This window comes from Sturnus vulgaris, chromosome 1 (assembly GCF_052056855.1).
Source record: "Sturnus vulgaris isolate bStuVul1 chromosome 1, bStuVul1.hap1, whole genome shotgun sequence".
NCBI lineage: Eukaryota > Metazoa > Chordata > Aves > Passeriformes > Sturnidae > Sturnus > Sturnus vulgaris.
The window spans coordinates 46,307,088-46,326,808 of NC_142243.1; the positions used below are offsets into that span (position 1 = coordinate 46,307,088).

Genomic DNA, 19,721 nt, shown 5'->3' on the forward strand with positions numbered 1-19,721 from the left:
GCTGGACTGTTCATCTCAAATCTTAAGTGGTAAATGTTTCTCTTGAATTAAAGCACTTTTTTTCCCTCATTTTTTTGTCTGTGATGTTTTTTCCCCCTATCTCCCTACTTCAAAACATTCTTTAAAAAGCTGGTTTAAGGCAACGCTTCCTGGCTATGCCATACCTGAAAGAAATCAAAAAGGTTTTTGAGTTTGGAATACCTGAATTGCAATTACAGTAAACTTTCCCTAATGCTTGCCCTACATATCTCTGAAATAGCCGGAGAAAACTACGTTTCTGGCTAAGCAGGCTCCATGTGTTCCAGAGCTGTCCATTTTATTTCTCCATGAATGATACACATATGCACAGTACTTGTGTGACTTTAATTTTTATTTTTTAAAATTATTATTTTGTGTACTGCTAACGTATACGAGTATGGGGTATGTTATGCTTCCCAACGGCAGTGGCACTTTTGGAGAAAATAAGTTAATATTATAACAAGTTCTGCTACTAAGCTTGATTGTATCTATATCTTTTTTGCTTTTAAAATACTTCTATTGGAAAACAATGAAAAAAGTCCTTGTCCTTGAGATTTCTAAAAGCTGTTGCATGGGATTGTGCCTATGGCTGCTTATGTCACCTGTATGTAAAGTACAGTCTGACACAGCTGAAACTTTGATGTCTTTTTCATGCTTAGGTATTAACCAAGGGCTGGAGAAACCGTCGTGTAGCATCGACCTCCATGAACAGAGAATCCTCCAGATCACATGCTGTTTTCACTATCACAGTTGAATCCATGGAGAAAAACAACGAGGTTGTTAACATTCGGTCTTCCCTACTCAACCTGGTAGACTTGGCAGGATCTGAGAGACAGAAAGACACTCATACAGAAGGACTGAGGTTAAAGGTTAGTTCTGTTGTATCTGTGGCATCCTTCTCCTTTCAGATGCAGTGCCCTATTCTATCTACCAAATCCGTTCACTCTTGTTCCCTTCTCTTTTTTAGGAAGCAGGTAACATCAATCGATCACTAAGCTGCCTGGGTCAAGTAATCACAGCACTTGTTGATGTGGGCAATGGCAAACAAAGACACATTTGTTACCGGGATTCCAAGCTCACTTTTCTGCTACGGGTAATATATATCTTCTGGATTTTATCTGCTACCTGGGATGTAGAAAAAAATATTTTTTAGCTATAAAAAGCTGAACTTCAGTGCATTAAAGTTGTTTCAATATTGGGCAAGTGGAAAAAAGATTGAAAATTATCTTTTTAACCTAAACAGATTTCTAATCAATCTATTGCTGTTAACTGACAACAAATTTATTTATTCTCATAAGCTCCTACTACATACATATTTGGAAGTTTTAATGAAAAAAAAAATCATATTTTCATGCTTATAATTTGGGAAATAATTTGTACCAAAGTGTAATATTTAGGGATGTGTTGAAACATTTGATGTGATTTCCAGAATTAGCTTATGTGTGCTTAGGGTTGTTCTGGTGTTAACAGTTAGTTAAATTTAGTCTCCTGCCTGAAAGCTTATAGGCTCTTTTCAAAATGAACACAGAACAAAGACAGAAGTAGTCAAAATTTGTTGGATGTCATCACTCACCAAAATTCTGTGAAGAGTACATGAATGTTTGTAGTATATTTTTGAGTTATAGTATAGTGTTTGTACACATACAGTATTTGTATTGCAACACAGTATTGTGATCACAGCAAAAATGTCTCAATGTTCCGTCCCAGTTCTATGTAGATTGATGAAACTTAGGAATTATGTTCTTCCAGTGCAACCCAAAATACATACAAATTGGAAGAGAATTACAACTCTGAGCTGTTTCTTTAAGTGGTTACTTTTTGAGGTGTCTGTACTGCAAAGAAGTCCACAAACATGACTTTTACTACTAGAGAGAGAATGCCACTGAGGCTTGTGGACTACACTGTATGTGCTAGATTTTTAGTCTTTAGCTATAAATGCTGCCTTCTCCTGAGATTTGACAGCTATTTGTTTAACAGCACAGAAATACCTGAAGATATGCATGTAAAAGGGAGATGATCCTTTTTTATCCTTGGTCAAGGATCTGTTGATTTGTGATTTTGTTTGTTTAATAGCTGCAAGTAAAAGTTAGGTTGGAACAATGAACAGATGATGTTGAAAGTAGTGTTGACCACTAATCTACTAATTACTAAAATTATTTTTGCAGTTGTTTAGAGTTTTTTCCTCTACCTGCTGTTCAGATGAAGAAAGTATCTCAATCTAGTCAGGGTTTTGAAGCCCCATATAGTATATTTACAGTCATATCCTTCATACCCACATTTGAAAATAAAATTTGAGAAACTTACCTTTTATGTGGATATTTGTTAAACAAAATTCTTTTTGCAATTTTTTCAAAATGATACCCAGTATCTTTTAGGTAATGACTTCCTATTGTCATCAAAACATGCAAATAAAACTTACTTCCATGTATTTAAATAGGATTCTCTTGGTGGTAATGCAAAAACGTGTATAATTGCCAACGTTCACCCAGGATCCAAGTGTTTTGGTGAAACACTGTCCACTCTTAATTTTGCTCAGAGAGCAAAGTTGATTAAAAACAAGGTAAGAGAGTTACTTAATGTCTTCATTGTAGCAACAGACACTTGTCATTTACCTTACACATTCTGCAAGCAAGGTAGCTTCACTGAAGTACCCTGTGCTAGCACTTATTTAAACTAATTTAGCTTACTTCAAAACATTAATTTGCTTTGTGTGGTTTTTTTTAAGACAAATTTTTTTTGAAAAGGGCTTGTTTGCTCTTGTTTATTAGTAAAGGACAACAGCTAGAGACTAAGTAATGGCTGTTAATAGCATGTATTCATTGCTTGTTCTGAAGAGCACTTGATTAGAAAAGTAAAAAGTAAATCGATACTAAAAATGTAAATTGTCAAAAAAATTTCTGATTCAATGTTGTTTCTGTTAACTTGTTCTATACTGGTCCTAGTGCCCAAAATGTAATTTCTCATTAATGGGTTTTTAAAAGCATATTGGCGTTTAGCTGAAACTGTCTCTGATGTATACTGCTTTGTTGGTGAAAACGATCCAGGCAAAGTTCTGCAGAAAACATTACATTTTTTAACCTCTGATTGCATCTGAAGTGCAGCTTGCTGGTTACTCAGTGAATGGAACTTTGCTTTTCCCATAAATTCTTCCTTTCCTAAGATGGAAAGAATTCTCACTAATTTTACTGGTTTGCATTCTTTGAGTTTTCTCTTGTCATGTAAGATGTTTATTTATAACTTTTCCTGGTTTTTTTCCTACTTACAAAAGGCTGTAGTAAATGAAGATACACAAGGAGATGTGAGCCAGCTGCAAGCTGAGGTCAAGAAGTTGAAAGACCAACTTGCTCGACTTACTTCAGTGCCATCTGTGTGCAGTATTTCTGTATCACAAGGTAAGAGTTGGAAGTGAAGGAGAATTTGCTACTTCTGTAGCCCAGTAGGTAGGAGGCATTCATTAAGTTTCTGAACAATTAATGTTTTTGTAGGGACTGACCTACAGGGGTCACATATTCCTCATGGATCCTATTTTCTGTACTTATATCTGCTACCTTGCAGAAATTGTTAATGTGGTTTTATTTTCTTCCTCCTAAGTTTGGGTAGTGGACTATGGTTTTATTATATGATACCTGGATATTCTTCAGCTTCTTAAGAGATATATAATCCTTTACGTAACCAAAAGTTTGCATGTGATTCCTCGTACATTTAAGTCAGAGGGAAGGCACAGTGTTGCATTCTTTTTAAGCTCAGGACTGGGTTTCTTTTCCCCCTCTTCCCTTTTTTGCCCCTTCCACAAGAACCTAGGAGGTATGCTTACTTTCAACAGACATTTTATTTCAATGTAAGATGGAAATAGAGTTTTTAGGTAATCTTCCCTAAGCTTCTCACCTGGCCGTTTCATCTGCAATACAAATCTCAGCAGAGCTTCCCAGTAAGTATGTTTCTCACTGGAATGATAATGTTTGATTACAAGGTCGTACACTTTGTCTTGTAAGTCTTACAACAGAAATTAGAAAGCCTTGTATAATATAAAACATCTGGGGTTGAGTTTTCCCAAGGGAAAAGTAACTTCTCTGTTAGCATACACATTTAACTAGTAAAAACAAGTCAGAGATTAGGTAGGACACTGAATCATGGGTCATAAATATATGAATATTGACAGAGGGCTCAATGTTTATACCCATGATAGAGTTCTGAGGGAAAACAAGTGATGATGCTTAAGCACTGAGTAAGAGATTTAGAAGAACTTTATATACCAGAGCTGTGTTGTTTCTGTGTAGTTAAGTTATATTCGTAATAATCACAGAAATACAAAATCTGCTTTCTAAGTACTTCAGAAACATGACGTCATTTTAAAATATATTAAATCACGATAATGTAGCTATCATGCACCTAGATACTATGGTGATTAGTATTCCATAAATAAGTAGACTTGTCTGTATTAGAATATTCAGAAACGCTATTTTGAATTAATTTCTAAGTGGATTATTAAACCCTCTTAATCCCTTGTGTGGACACTTTTCTTCCAGATTAAGGTAATAATTGTCCACATAATTCAGGCTTATTTTCCTAAATTTCCTTCTCATAAACCAGTCAGTCCACTTTTAATATGTACCAACTATACTAATAATGCTAACAGTGGCTTAGTGTTATCAAATTAATTTCAGAGGGATTTTGCATTTTATAGATATGCTTAGCTGAACAGACTGATTCTTTTATTTCAATAGAAGTTCATTGCAAGGCTGTTAATACTTGAACAACTTTTGTTAATTATGCAATTATGTAAATTTGTTCTGTTCTTTATCAGCACTTGCAGGTGACTAGGAATACTGTCTAAACAGTGTGCTCTGGGTATGCCACATGATCTTTGTGGAAGAATTACACTGTTTAAAGAATTTATTTGAATTTGCTTTATACAGTTATCATGTTATATATGTAGCAAAACTTGGCTAAGTGGTATTTTAATAAATGTGACATTTGTTTCTTTAACTTCCCCTACAGATGCTGTTGACAAAGGGAACAACATAAATTACATGAACAACTTTCTTGAGGCAATGTTGTTCTGGGAGAAATCAGAAGGTGAAAAGAAGGTAAGAAAGCACTGATCTTTCTGAGTGCATTCAGTATACTTTCTGATGAGAGACTAGTGAGCATATTGAAGCTGACTCTCTTAATGATTTTCCTTGGTTTTGAATAAAAATACTCTGTTTAAAGATATCAAGGTTTGGTAACACGGAAACAGTCAAAGGACATTTAAGATAACATCTATAGTGCTTAACAGCAATGGTTTAGTGGTGGATTTTGCAATGGTGGATTAGTGGTTGGATTTGATGATCCTAAAAGTGTTTTCCAACCAAAATAATTCTGTGTTTCTATTCTGTCTTTCAAATTCTGACAAGCCATAGAATATCTTTGATAGTATATTTAATTTTATGGGGTGGGGGGTTTGCTGGGGTTTTCATATTTAAGAAAATTTGGACAGAACAAGATTCTATTTTACTTAATTTTGAGTGTTTTCATCAACAGTGTGTTTTTGAAGCAAACGTCCCGGTTTATTGTTCTTTGGTCATGATGTAGTATTGAAAAGTCAAAATAGATTTTTATTTTTTCTTAAGAAAATTCGCTGAAACAGGCACTCTAATGATGTGCACATGAGGTGCCTAGCAGAATACTTACTCTACTAGATCATAATGGAGTTTCTAAGTACAATTTTTGCAGCATGTTGTATAATTTGGGTTCTTGGTTTGAGCTGTTGCTCTCTACAAATCTGATGCAAATGATTGTGTGTTCATAAAATTACTGTAGCTGAGATTTTCCATTATTTTTCTGCCTGTGCATCTGTATGGAAGATGTGCACCTTAAAAATTCCCTAATCTGTATACGTACTTTCTAAGAATTTATTAGAAAAAGTTGCACAGCTAGAAGAACTGTGTGCCAAGAAGGAAAAATTTGTTCAGTCCAATAAAATGATAGTTAAATTCCGGGAAGACCATATTGTTCGCTTGGAGAGATTACATAAAGAAGCTGGTGGAATTTTATTGCCGAAAGAGCAAGAGGATCTCCTCAGTGATTTGAGGGAGGAAGTGAATATACTCAGAGAACAGGTAAAGTCTTTGGTTTTTCTTTTCTAGAACAAATTTTTTTTTTTTGCGAGATAGCTCACGTGTTGTAGTCCTGTGGTGGGTGAACACGGGCTTTTTAGGAAAGTCAGGTAGAAAAGCAGAGGATGGGTGGTGGGTTCCCTTACAGAAGCATGTCAAACCCATGGGGTTTTCCTATGGAAGAGATAATGGCTGAGTTTACATTTTAGAACTTGAGTTTGCATAAGAGGAAAGTTTAGTAAGGGTGATGTCATGGTGGGAGCTTGCCACAGGCCACCTGATCTGGAGGTAGGCAGAGAACCAAAGTTTCTTTTCAGCAGCTCAAGGAAGTCTCCACATCACAGATCCTGATTCATATGGCAGACTTCAAGCTCTATGACATCAATTGAAAGGGAAAGACAGCAGGATGCCAATAATGCAGCACGTTTTTAAAGGATAATACACATGCCAGATGGACATACCAAGGGTGATGTGGTCCTGGAGCTATTTGAAGAACAGCTTTGGGTTATTCAGGTGTCTGGTAAGTGTGGTATAATTTGTGAGGCAGTTTTGAAGAAGAAAGAAACCCAAGAGAGAAGGCAAACTCTTGAAATACAATTTCCTCCAAGCACAAGTAGGGAAAAGAATTGTCATGAGAGAGTAGCATAAATCTGTAGCTCATAATTGAGCTTCAAAGGAAAGGGAGAAGGAGAAGAAATGAAGTTTAGGATAGTCCTTTATTGCCTATAGAAACATTACTATGGCTTGCAGGATAGCATTAAGAAAGCCAAAGTTCAAAGCTAAAACAGAAGACGGTGAGCAGCAAGGAAAGCATCCTCTGACTTCATTACCAGTAAAAGAGTAAACACATAAGATGTAAACTTGCTGTCTTGAGAGTACGTTCCAAGGCAGTAGGAAAATTAACCAAAGGAAAATTGAGTAGTTTTAACCACTGTGGGGAGCACCTCTCTTCCTTTTCTATTACGGTTTATTCCTTATTAAAGCTAGATAGGTATAGCATTGTGTGGAAAATAAAAACTGTTGAATAAAATATTGATTGTCACAGATGGAACGACACCCACGAATTGCAAAGTACGCCATGGAGAACCATCATCTCAGAGAGGAGAATAAAAAACTTCGTTCTTTACAGTCAGTTAAAAAGGCCCAAGAAATTGATGCTCAAACCATTGCAGAGCTAGAAAAAGCTTTTTTGGAAGCTTCAGCCACAGAGAAAAGTACTGGAGGTAAAAATATGCTCATGTTTTCCAGCTAAATATGCTTATTGTGTTTCTGCTGTGTGTAGCATATTGTTGAAAATGTCTGTCTTGATGTATTTTTGCCTTCCTCAAAGTGGTACCTGAAGACTGATAAAACAATTTTACTTAATTATATTCATGTTGGCCTTCAAGCAGTACGGAATTTTGATTTACATCTTGTGAAACTCATCTATAATATCATTTTGTGGTCCTTAGTTGTCATGAAGACTGCAGTATTATTAATTATTACTGGTTTTCATGTGGACTGTTGGCAATACTTGTTTTTGTCAATCTCAATTGCGGCTGTGCTGTTCAAAAGCTCACAAAGGCTTTCATTTTGATAAAACTAGGTATTTGAGCTGCTGTGTGATTTTGGAGGGTCTGTGTTTGTTCTTTAGGTCGCCGCTTATATTCCACCACCACATCAGTGGAAGGCAACTCGCTGGCATCTGTTGAAAGGCTGAAAGCTCGTCTGCTACAGACCCAAGCCGAACTGGCAACTTCAAAGCAAGAATATGAAGAATTTAAAGAGCTAACCAAGTGAGACAAAACAGTATTGAAATATCTGTAATTAAATGGTTTTAAGTCATTATTCATATCAACTTTTGAAAGACTCAGATCCTGATTATACCGACTAGGCTTGTTTTTTGCATGTAAGAAAGGGCCAGGTTAAGAATAATGGCATGCACACACAGGGTGTGTTCATGTTGAACTTGGTTATTCCCAGACAAGGAACAACCATCATTAAATCTGAAGGTATGTCTGCACTGCTGCAGGTTTCTTTGTCTTTTTGAGAGTCACTCTTTATAGTAAGATGCAGAAAAATGCTTCACACTATGCAGGAGATGGACATACCTTTTAATTCTGGTAGCCACCTGCTTAACAGCACTGGGAGAGTTTCTAAGTAGAGCAACTGTTTTTCAGTAACTGAAATATTACAGGTGGGCACAGTGACATGAAGTAAGATTTGATGGGGTAGGGGAGAATCAGAGGGGTATTTGGAGGTTTGGTTTTGTGCAAAAGTAGTTTTTAATATAATCACTCAAAGTCTGCAAGTTTGAGTCACCGTAAATGTAGATAGAATCCAAGCACCCCAGAAAAATGGCTGACCTGTTGGTTAATTTTTTATCTCAATTTCAAAGATTTTTAAGAAGGCAATAGAACTGTTATCTTGAGACTTGTTATGGGAACAAGGGTTTAATTCAAATCAGAGCAAAGACATGGTGTCTGTAGTACATTTATATCCATTTGCTTTGGCATCTAAACATGAGGTAAGGGTCTACTTTGCCCTTATTAATGTAGTAAAGAATTTACTGTCATTGTTCTGCTGGAGGGCATCACGAGATAATGGGAATGGCCTCACTAATACCTTCAGTATTCATATGCATGTGAATAATACATGACTTCACTTGATTAACCCCATATCTGAAAAATGCAGATCTAGTAACTGCAGATAGAAGAAAAATAGCATTTCCAGCAAATGTAATACAAACCTGGCAGGCAAAAGGAACTTGATTCTTTAAAATTTATTTTAATTATGCCTAACAATGTTGCTTTCTGTTGATTTCATTGAAATGAGAGTGTAATTCTAAAAGCATCAAATACAATTTTGCCTCCCCACTTCTATTTCTTTAAAGTAGCTTTTAATATCCTTTTTGCTTATTTAGGCATTTGTACAAATCTGTATTTTTATTGTTGGATTTCTGTGTAGCAAATCCTATGAACTTTATAAATAATAGTATTATGATCTACTGAGGTTACCAATTCAGAAATCCATCACTTGTTCCATATTATTAATTGCAATAGTCGATTTTTATCTATTTATTGCTATATTTTTCTCTCCATTAAATATATTTCTATTTTATGTATTCCATGTTTTGTGAATGTCTTGCTTTCTTGGTAGTATGTATGCATTTTATTATCAATTACCAATATTTTCGTAGTGGAGTGCAGTCAAACAGAAATGTGTTTTTCGGCCTCTGGGGTCACTAAATTTCACTAAATTTGACCTTGTTTCCAGCTTCAGAGTAACTGGAGCTTAACTTACAGGTGTAACTATATGTTGCAATGGAATAAAAGTAGAGTAAAATAGCAATTTCACAAAAAGAAAAAAAAAAGCTAATTTTTCTGCTGTCCAATTGCAGTCACAACTAATGTTCTACTCTGTTCCCTAAGTTTTGCTGGAGATGCCAAGAGCGTGAGGGAAAATTATTGCATTAAACTGCCAAGAGATGAAATAGTTTCCATTTGTCTATAGATTTTGACCTTACCATTATGACAGTAATGGCAACTATCACAGTAACAGCGTGTAGCTCTGCAAAATACCTAGTGAAAATTATTCCTAAATTTCTGCTCAACTGTTGGATTTCAGTTAAAGTACTCTTAGAGGGCAAAATAATCTTAACAGAGCAGCACTTTCAAAAAAAAAGGATTTTCTTTAATCCTAGCAAGCTCCAGTTCAGACTTCTCATATAACTGGATAACATTTTTTAAGCTTAAAACCATATTGGTATGAGTGATATCACTTTCACATAAAAGGGGCTACAGAGTTCTCAGCTTATTTCTTACCTTGTAATGGATTTTTTTTTTTCTGCTATGTTTAGTTATCCATCTGCTGGCTTCATTATGCAGACACAAATAAGCTGCTTAGCTTTTTAGGTTCTTTTATACGTTATTTTAACTTTTTAATACAGCAGTGGTGGCTTTCATCTCAAAATAATGCATTTCAGTGTTTGGGTAAAAGTTCAGCTGCAGTTTACTCATTGGCAATACTGCTGCAGCATATCCTTACTGATAGGAAGGTGCACTCATGGAGTTGTTTTAACAGTAGCAAAATACTTCCTAAACAGGAAAAAAGAGATAGAACTGGAATCAGAGCTTCAATCCCTTCAGAAAGCAAACCAGCATCTTGAAAACATTCTGGAGGCAACCAAAGCACACAAGCGCCAAGAAGTCGCTCAGCTACATAAGCTACATAGAGAAAGTCTTAAGGTATGAGAATAAGTTTATTTAAGGCCAAACATACTTACTCCTGAATTGTACAAGAGTACAGACTGTCATTTGTGTGATCTCTTCGCCTAACTAGTTTTCTGGAACGTTCCCCATATGTGATAAAGCAATTAGGCTAGTTTTTGTTCTGGAGTATTAAGTCAATGACTGCTACTGTTACCAAATCACAAATCTGAAGAAGTAATAATAGTTCAGAACTAGCCACTTTAAGCATTTTATTTCATTATTCTTCTTATAGAATTAAGAAATACAATACCAAAGTTTGAATTTCATTTTACAGTTAAAAATAAAGACTCCTTTGTAATCTTTGTAACAGAGCATAACCACTCCAACTAAAGCTTACCAGCTAAGGTCTCGCCTTGTGCCACGAATAAGTCCAGACTATAATTCTGAAGATTTTCAGCTTTCTGAAGAGATGATGGATGACATTCTAAAAGAGCCAGTTCCTCCAGAAATGAGTGAGCAAGCATGTGAAGCTATTGCTGAGGAGCTCAAAGTGGCACAGGTGAATATTCTAAATAAAAAGTGAAGTGTACGTGCAACTTGATAATAAAACAGGCTTTGCCATGAAGTGCTTCCCCCGCACCAAGTGCATTTTAATTTGCATGGAAAACTGAAGCCCCTCATTAATACTTAGCATTAAACAGTTTTCTATGCATCGTACTTGAAAGAGGATTTACAACAAAACTACTGGAAGTGAATTGAGGGCGGAATATCATAAGTAGTTTATTGCAGAACGTTCGTAGTTTTTTCTATTTAGACCTGATAACTTGTCTCTGAGGAGTCCTCTCTATAAATTGACAGCTACATTTGGAAAAATACACAAGCATAACATATAATGCTGCATTATTTGAAGAAACCGGCCAAGTAATGCTTGTCCACCATGATACATTGTCTTGTATGTTTTCTAGTGGGCAGGAAAGGTCTTGTCACATAGAAGAGCAGTACAAATTTATGTGAACTACTCTCTAGAACCTGGAACTAACTTCAGTGCATGTAAAACACTGGCACAAGAGCCAAAACCCCTCTTTGATGCTTACCATACTGCAGAGATCCTATATGGAGTTTAACTAGTGTATGTTTTGAATAATTTCTTTTTAAAGCCTTATTTTTCCAAGATAAACATGTCTGAAAACTAAGTGTTTATTGGATTCAGTCCTTGTATTCACTGATGGATTTTCTTGTGTTTTGGCAGTTAAGTTAGAAATAGAAGAAAGCAGATACTTAAAATACCAGTATATTTTTGAGTGCTCTTGTTTTCTGTTGGTTCAGGTCATAAAAATAGAAACTTGTTGACTTTTTATATTTAATACGCACAGTCTGCCATATGGCATGTGGAAAAAAGTACAAGATGGGTGCTATAATTTTGAGTACTGTGTCACAGGAGCAACTGAGCACAATGCAGACAAAGCTGGATGAAGAGGAAAGCAAGAGTATAAAACTCCAGCAGCATATTAATAAACTGGAGCATCACTCTGCACAAATACAGGAGGTAAGATAATAATGTAATGTAGGGCTCATGTAACTATTATACAGTCATACTGCTATGTTTTCTTGAGGTGTGGTCTTGCAATGTTACTTGCATTTTGACAAATATACATAGCATCATAACTCAGGGCTGTGCAGGAAGACAGGAACTTAAAATCATGGAATAATTTGGTTTGGTTTAAAGGTCATCTAATCCAACCCTCGTGGAGCTGGAGTAAGCAGAGAAGGTTCATTTAACGTAACATTTAACTGCATTAACATTTAACTGCACTTTTAAGTTTGGTGTTGTTTTAAATCTTGTGAATCTGAGCCTGCTTGAGCTTAAATATAAGCTTGTTGTGGTTGGGTTTGGCCAACTTCATTATTTCTGGAAAACAACTATAGCAACAAGGAAATTTTAAACTTTGGAATGCTGAAAATACTCATCTCAGTTGGAACTACCTATCAAATATTTGCAAATCTTGCTTAATTGCTAGGGTTGGTTTATCATAGAGAAGGAAATAAGGCCTGTATTCTTTTCAGATCAGTCTCAATTCTGATATCTGTGATATCAGCTCCTAAGCTGTAGGTTCCTTTTAAATGAACTTTTTAGATAAGGTAATGTCTGCTGTTATAGAAGCTTTTATTTTTCCTTGGACTTTGAGGGATTCAAAGTCACCAAATACTGAATTTAAAGAAAAATATGTTTATAATCAGCTGATGAAATGCTTTAATCTATCATTACATTATTATTATTGTATGACCTACCCACCCCTACACTTCCTTCTATTTAAGAAATTTTACTTTTTTTTTTCCAAGCTTCTTTCATCTGAAAGGAATGATTGGAGTAAAGAGCGCCAGGAGCTCCTTGAACGAGCAAAATCACTTGAAAAGCAGCTTCAAGAAAGTCAAAACAATGCTGATCGTAAGTCTTTGTAATAATAAAATTTCATTTAAAGTTTTGAGGTGTCTTACTGTTTTAAATCAAAAATAGCACGTGTTGAGTAGCCATTTGGGTTGTTGGACATACTGGTTTGATTTTTTTTTTTAATAAAGCAGTCTTTAATACTTGCAGATAATCTTTGTCTAGTCTTGCACAGTATACAATATTCAAAATAGTTCTGTCTTTACTCTGAACGTGAAGGAGGTACAAGATACAGTATTTAAAAAGACAGTATTAAATAAAAAATTATAAAACCTCTCGTCGACGGAAATTACAGTGATATTGTCTGGAATGGTTTTGATTCACCTTTATTTATTAAAGTCAGGGTTTCATTGATTTTTTTCCATTTATAAAGCTTTTATGTGTGACTTTTGAGATTAATTCCACTGAAAATGTGCAGAGGTTTGTGAGACTTTCCCAGCGGGTTCTGTAGCATTGTGTCCTATATCTAGAACAGTTTTCCAAATAACAGTTAAATCATTTTGGGATTTTTTGACAGTATTAAAAAGTGAAGTCCATGACTTGCGCATTGTCCTGCAGTCTGCAGACAAGGAGCTTTCTGCTGTAAAACTGGACTATAATTCCTTTAGGGAAAAGCACGAGAAAGAAATAAGTCAGCTTTCTGATAGACACATGGATGTACAGTTCCAGCTGGACAGTGTCAGGTATGTTGGCAGTTTGGTACAGTATCTTGTCATCCCTTCTGGGTGCATCAAGTGATTTAAATCATCCTCTCCTGCCTGGGAACTTACACTTTACATGCTTTCTTTGAAGTTGTTGCTTTGTGTTTGTCCTTTGCTTGTTTGTTTATTTGTTGGGGGAGTGTTTGTTTGGGTTGTTTGATTTGGGTATTTTTGCTCAGTTCTTTCATGCCTATTTCAGGCAGTATGGTGGAATTATTAGAAAGAAAACAAAATGTGCCTGCCTTAATTTTGCTTTTCTATATAATTTTCTCATTAAATAGGATATATGTGTAAACTTGCTGCTCTCCAAAAGTTAAGTGAACAGTTGTCAGTCTGGTCACATGAAGCAGGTGACATAATGATGCTGCTCTAAAAACACAAGCAGAAAGAAATAAAAAATAACTGAAGTATCAAAGCCAGAAAAGCTCACTGCCTTGTCTGCAATAATTGCCATTATTATCAGATGATAATCAATATGGCTTTTAATTACTAATGTGATTTAGTTATGCTGGGTTTTGTTGCTGTTTTGTTTAGTTTGTTTTGTTGTGCTTTTTTGGCTTTTGATTTTTGCTCCCAGAAATCTTAACTATATACTGCATTGTTACAGGTCATGTCTTACCTGAAGTAATGTTTTGAGTAAGGCATTGTAAGACCAGGATCCTCAATTTAAATGCTGTGGTTGTATTGGTGCATTCTGTGTTAGCAGAAATACTGTTTGGAGAGTATTCTTTCTCTCTATATATTATCTGAATATTTTAAAAAACAGTTGATTGGAGTGTTTTTATAAGGACACAAACAAACCCTTACTAGATTGTTTGGTCTGGGGTTTTTTATGAAGGCTAGAACATGAAAAGATTCTGGAAGAAAAGGCAAGCCTGCAGGATGACTACGACAATTTGCAGGAGGTAGCCAAGTTTGAAACGGACCAGCTGAAGAAAGAACTTGAGGACAAGAAGCAAGAAGCAGAAGCAATGAAAACTCAACTTAGTGTAAGACAGTCAAGGATTTTAAAGGACTTGATTTTACAGAACCCAAATTGCTTAAATCCTATTATTGTATCACTGATAACATTCACAGTAGTAATAGGTTTCTTGGTGATTTCATTTGGAAGATGTACCCAAATTCTTTTTCCAAACTTAGTGCAAGATTTTTGCAAGCACAGTCTATCAAAAATACCCAATAGCATCATGAATAGTAAGTTTTTAGGCTGAAGAAATTGCTCTGGAAACGTTGAGGGAGATGGGTTAATTAGAATAAGAAACTTCTTTGGAAAAGAATTCTGACACTGAAATGCTGAGATGACCTTTTATCTCAGGGCTAGCCAAGACTAGCTTAATTATTTTATCTTTACAAAGCAGTTTCATAACAATTTTCATAGTGGATGTGATCTTGTTAAAATGATCTATGGCTTGTGGTGAATCACTGTCCTGCAATTTAGTTGATGCTGCCCTTTAAAGCCTGTCAGACTGCAGTGACTGCAAAACCGCAGCAAGGTTGCTCAAAGGCTTTTGCAAATAATTTTGTCTCCATTCTGCAGGGTACACAGTGCCTGCTTGGCAAGTTTGATAAAATTTTCCTTATTAGTGTTTAAGAGAATGCTGACAGATTGAATATTATTGGTTTAAATTCTATATATTTCAGTATTTTGAACAAATGTAGAAGTTTAAAATGCCCCCAAATTAGTCTACAATTGAAAATTCCAATTTTTGCCTTCACAGCCTTGGACATTGAAGAATATCATAGCTATTGAAATTATTGAAAATTGAAATTATTGTTAATGGCAGCTGAAAGGATCTGATTACTTAATATAAATAAGAGTTTACTTTTGAAAGTCTTCAGAACAAACTAAAGATCTTCCCGTTTCCAATTAAGGTGTTGTAGGGTGGTAGGTTTTTTCAGTCATCTTAAGGATTTGCTTAGATTTTTGTTTTAGATTGCTCTAGAGACCTTATATTGCAACTTCTTATAGCAAACATATTTTGATATTCTAGAACCTTTTGCAGCTTCTGAAAACAGAAAAAGAACATAATGAAAAACTAACATTACAATTACAAGAAGACAAAGAAAACAATTCAAAGTAAGTTTTAATTAGCAGTGTGGTTTATTTTCATCTGACCTCCTTGGTGCTATATGTTGTATTCAGATGGGGATCCCATTTGTAGAGGTTTTTTCTCCAAATGGGTTTTTTATTTTATCCAAACCAGAACAGCAGTTCATTTTAATTCAAAGTAATTTCATTGTGTAGATTTCATGTCAAAGATAAAATTCTGCCACTGATAGCAGTGTAAGGCTAGTAACTAAAGTATTAATCTTTTGTATAGCACTGAGAATGTGGTAGCCAAAGAATTCTTTAAAAATTACGTGGAAATAGAATAAATTCATGTCACTTTTTTTCTTGTTAAAGTTCTCTTACATTTCTAGTGAGAAATATTAAAATATGTTTTTGTTTGCCAGGGAGCTCTTGAAAGTACTTGAAAAAGCAGAGGTGGAGAAACCATTTTCAGAAATGGTGACACAGTGCGAGGAGCAGGTACAACAGCAGATTTGAATATGTGGATTTTGTGTTCATGGCTTTTCTTGGGCATTAATAACAATTTTATTGGTGTTCTGACTGTTACGTTGATTACCACCAAAATAAATGTAGAGTGCTCAGGCTACTTTTTTTTTTTTTCATGACTTGGTGCTGTATAAAACACACCAAAGGTAGTGAAGACACTCCTTCACAAATATTATTTCCTCTAGGAAGCAAAACTGTGGATATTGGAACAGGAGCTGACTGCTGCTGAAGAGACTATTGCTTCTTTGAAGAAGACAAATGATACAGATAAGGTTTGAGCTTATTTCTGATACTGATAAACAATCTTGTGGATAACTATGTTCTAGTTCTCTGTGTAGCAGAGATTAAAGACCAAAGCCTTCTTGTACTGCTTAGTAATTTTGTGCTTTTAGGCAATCCTGGCTATATAGCCAGGTAAAATAAATCCTACCTTTTCCTAGCATGGAGTTTGCAGGGAGTTAGAAAACTGGTACATATCCAGAGAAAAGACAAGTGAAGGTAAAACTGTCTACTGGACAAAACATTCAATGCCTAAGCAATGCATAATTCCTCAGATGATTAATAGAGCCTTCCAGTCAGAGGTCTGTTGTAATGGGCAGATGGAAAAGGTAAGAAAGGTGTTGTAAGAATGTGACTGTATGTCACAATATCTTTATTAATAAAATCAAAGCACTTCTTTATGTAAAGACTGTTGCAGTATGAAAGCTTAAATAGCCTGGGTTCTCCTAGCGTAAGCATACATGCTGTCTGTAAATCAGGCATAAATCACATGGTGCATTTACTACCTGGTGTGATGCAATGCTAAGTATCTCTTTTTCCATCATAAACCCAAAAATTTGACATGCATAAGGTCAGAATCACCTTGGATTGTCAGTGCAGTGGTGTTTCTTGAATGTGCCTTTTTCCATTACAAAAAACCATACCCTTAAATTATGGTAGTTCTATTCTCCTGTTACTAACCTATTACAGCCGAAGACTAAATTAGCAGGCCAGTCTTCTCTTATAATGAACACTGCAGGTTATCTAGTTCTTTTAAGTGCTTAGAACAAAAGCCAGTGATTTAGCAACAAATTTTCTGTTTATTCTGTACGTGTGCAGTTTGAGGACGCATTTTCACTTAATTAATTGAAGTTTGGGATTGATAAATCGTATACCAAAAAAAGTCCAGTAATACATTATATGAATTTTATATGTATTTTATCAGGATTATTTTTTTTGTGTTGCAGGAAGTTGTAACTGACTTGATGAGGCAGATCCAGGAGCTGAGGTCTTCAATTAATCATAAAACTGAGTCCATAAATGGGCTGACAAGAGAGCTCGAGGATATAAATGTATGTTCTGTCATTTTGAAGGACATGGTATTATTCTTTAGAAATGGGAAGCAATGACACGTCTTATCACGGGTCTCAAACAGTATAACTTGCTGTAGTGTTTTAGAAGGAAACTTCTTTGTTTTGACATGTTGAAATCTTCTGAACATTTTATGCCTAAGGCTGTCTCAAAAACTGAACTCTCTCCACGTGGTGGGTAAAAAGCTGTGTCTCTAAAGGGACTTATTCACATCCTGTAAACTCCACTCAGCTGACAGTCATATTTAGATTTTCTCAGGAATTGGCAATTTAAGACCTCAACAATTGAAGCTGAATTGTAAATGCATTTTTGATTGAGTGAATTTTTATGTTGCTGGTATTACTATATTCTACGTCTGAAAACAGGTGTAAAGAACTAAAACTGTGTATTTGAATAACGATGAATAAATATGCTGCCTCTGCTTTATTAAAATAGGTCTAGCAAACTGATACAGCAACCAACAGAATGCTTCACATAGTATGTGCAAACTATGAATTCAAAAGGTTCTATAAAAAATGTTGATGAGACAGATTTCTAAATATGGCTATCTCTTTAATAATGGTTTTAGTGGGTACTATGTATTGTGGCTAACTCACGTTAATAATCTTTTTGTATTGTTTTGACAACTAATCTCTACAAATAGTTCATATAATTTAGCAAGTAAAATATATCATTCTGGTTTTAGGTCATTGACAGTACTTTCTAAATGTAGTTGTCATCATAAGATTTGTGACTTAAATTTATTTGTCTTCTGTCTGCCAACTTCACCTGATAACATGTTTTTCTAAAATATTTAAAATTTAATTGAATGATTTTGTAGTACAAGTATAATACTGCTCTGGCTGAAAAAGAAGAAAGCAAGGGAATCATAGAAGATCAGGGAAAGAAGATTGAAGAACTGAAGGAAGCCTTGGAGGGAAGAGAAATAGCTGATAATATTGAGGTAAAAACATTAATGTTGGTGTACTATGATTATTTGTTCAACCAGACCAAGTGTATGTGGTTTTTGCTTAAAATGCGCGTGTAAAATTTAACCTCAGTTCAAACTATAGCTAGTTAAGATGTTCTTAAAAGACTTTTTCATGAGATACCTGACAAATGCTGTTAAATTATCATGTTACTTGACATGAATATTTTATAAGCTACTTGATAATAAGCCTATGCTAAGAGCCTGGTTTAATTTTGTTAAGGCTAGCTACTAAGGAATCATCAGCTGAATTTAATGGCAGCTTTAGGTGATGCAGCTGAGAAATTAAAATAGGTAGAAGAATAAATTTTATTTCTACAGCATCTCTTCCCCCACTGCACTATATTCAGTAATATCTTCTCTTTACCTATAATTTTAACTAAAAGCTCCACCTGCTGGAAACAGATCTAGGGCACACATTTGATTCAAATGTGGGTTTACTCTTTAATATTGTATCTTTCTTTAACTTTATCTTTTTATTACTGCTGTCACCATTATTTCATTGAACATGTCCACCAGTCAAAAACACTAGCACCTCCTTACATGTAATTTCTACAAGCTCACCTGAGATTAGATTTGCTAGTCCAATCCTATAGCACCAATAAAGTCTTCCAGGGAGGTGTTCATTTCTCAAAGGACATCAAATATAATGGAAATCTGTTTTAAAATAAACAGACTATGTTCATTAATAATCATATCTAAAAGTGACATTCTGAAACCCAAAGCTCAGTTGTCTGGCAAATTGATCACTTAGGGGTTTTTGGCTTTTTTAAGCGCCAGTTTCTGTTTCAATATTATCCTTGGGTATACCTGGCTCCTGATAAAATTATAGTGTTTTTCCTTTACTTTATACTTCAGTTACTAATTTCTTCATGCATTCTTAACTGGGCAAGAAGAACTAATCTGAGGTGGCATTTAAAATACTAAATAAAATTTTTCCTTATGTGTTAACATATCTGGTTTAGATATGATGCCCCGTCAGATAGGTTGGGAGCATAGATCCTAGAATAAATCCAAAGGTATCTGTGGAATATCAGTGCACTAAAAAAGCTGTAGTCACTTCAGTGTGGATTAAAATCGATACATTCTTTTCTGTTTTCTTATTTAGAGAACTGTATATCTTTTAAAATACATATTATATTTTAAAATAGTGATTAATTCCAAAAATTTTCCACTAGAATCTTAATTGTCACTATACTGAGAAAATTCTCTCTGCAACCAAGACCAAGGATATGAAAACATGCTAAAATAAATTTATAGGTTAATTCTTGCTGTAATTCATGATGAAAAAGTAGAAAGAAAAGGGAGATGCTTGTAGCTGTTAGCAATCTTGGCACAACTGACTTAGAGCAATAACTTTAACATTTCTTTTTTTATTCATCCAACGACGTAAA

At 35.0% G+C, this 19,721-nt stretch overlaps 1 protein-coding gene across 4 annotated transcripts in view; it reads left to right on the forward strand.

Moving 5' to 3' along the window:
• KIF15 (kinesin family member 15) overlaps positions 1-19,721 on the forward strand; it is a 35,806-nt gene that overhangs the window by 6,742 nt on the left and 9,343 nt on the right. For all 4 annotated transcript variants that reach the window (XR_015804039.1, XM_088165743.1, XM_014878441.2 and 1 more), the window contains 19 exons: positions 678-887; positions 986-1,111; positions 2,456-2,578; positions 3,287-3,410; positions 5,017-5,105; positions 5,910-6,119; positions 7,162-7,339; positions 7,750-7,891; positions 10,201-10,342; positions 10,677-10,865; positions 11,745-11,852; positions 12,647-12,752; positions 13,270-13,435; positions 14,292-14,442; positions 15,445-15,530; positions 15,908-15,983; positions 16,196-16,282; positions 17,237-17,341; positions 18,181-18,303. Coding sequence is in view for 3 of the 4 variants with exons in the window: in XM_088165743.1 (XP_088021869.1) it covers positions 678-887; positions 986-1,111; positions 2,456-2,578; positions 3,287-3,410; positions 5,017-5,105; positions 5,910-6,119; positions 7,162-7,339; positions 7,750-7,891; positions 10,201-10,342; positions 10,677-10,865; positions 11,745-11,852; positions 12,647-12,752; positions 13,270-13,435; positions 14,292-14,442; positions 15,445-15,530; positions 15,908-15,983; positions 16,196-16,282; positions 17,237-17,341; positions 18,181-18,303 (2,541 nt within the window). In the remaining variant the exon portion in view is untranslated. The remainder of the gene's footprint in view (positions 1-677; positions 888-985; positions 1,112-2,455; positions 2,579-3,286; positions 3,411-5,016; positions 5,106-5,909; positions 6,120-7,161; positions 7,340-7,749; positions 7,892-10,200; positions 10,343-10,676; positions 10,866-11,744; positions 11,853-12,646; positions 12,753-13,269; positions 13,436-14,291; positions 14,443-15,444; positions 15,531-15,907; positions 15,984-16,195; positions 16,283-17,236; positions 17,342-18,180; positions 18,304-19,721) is intronic.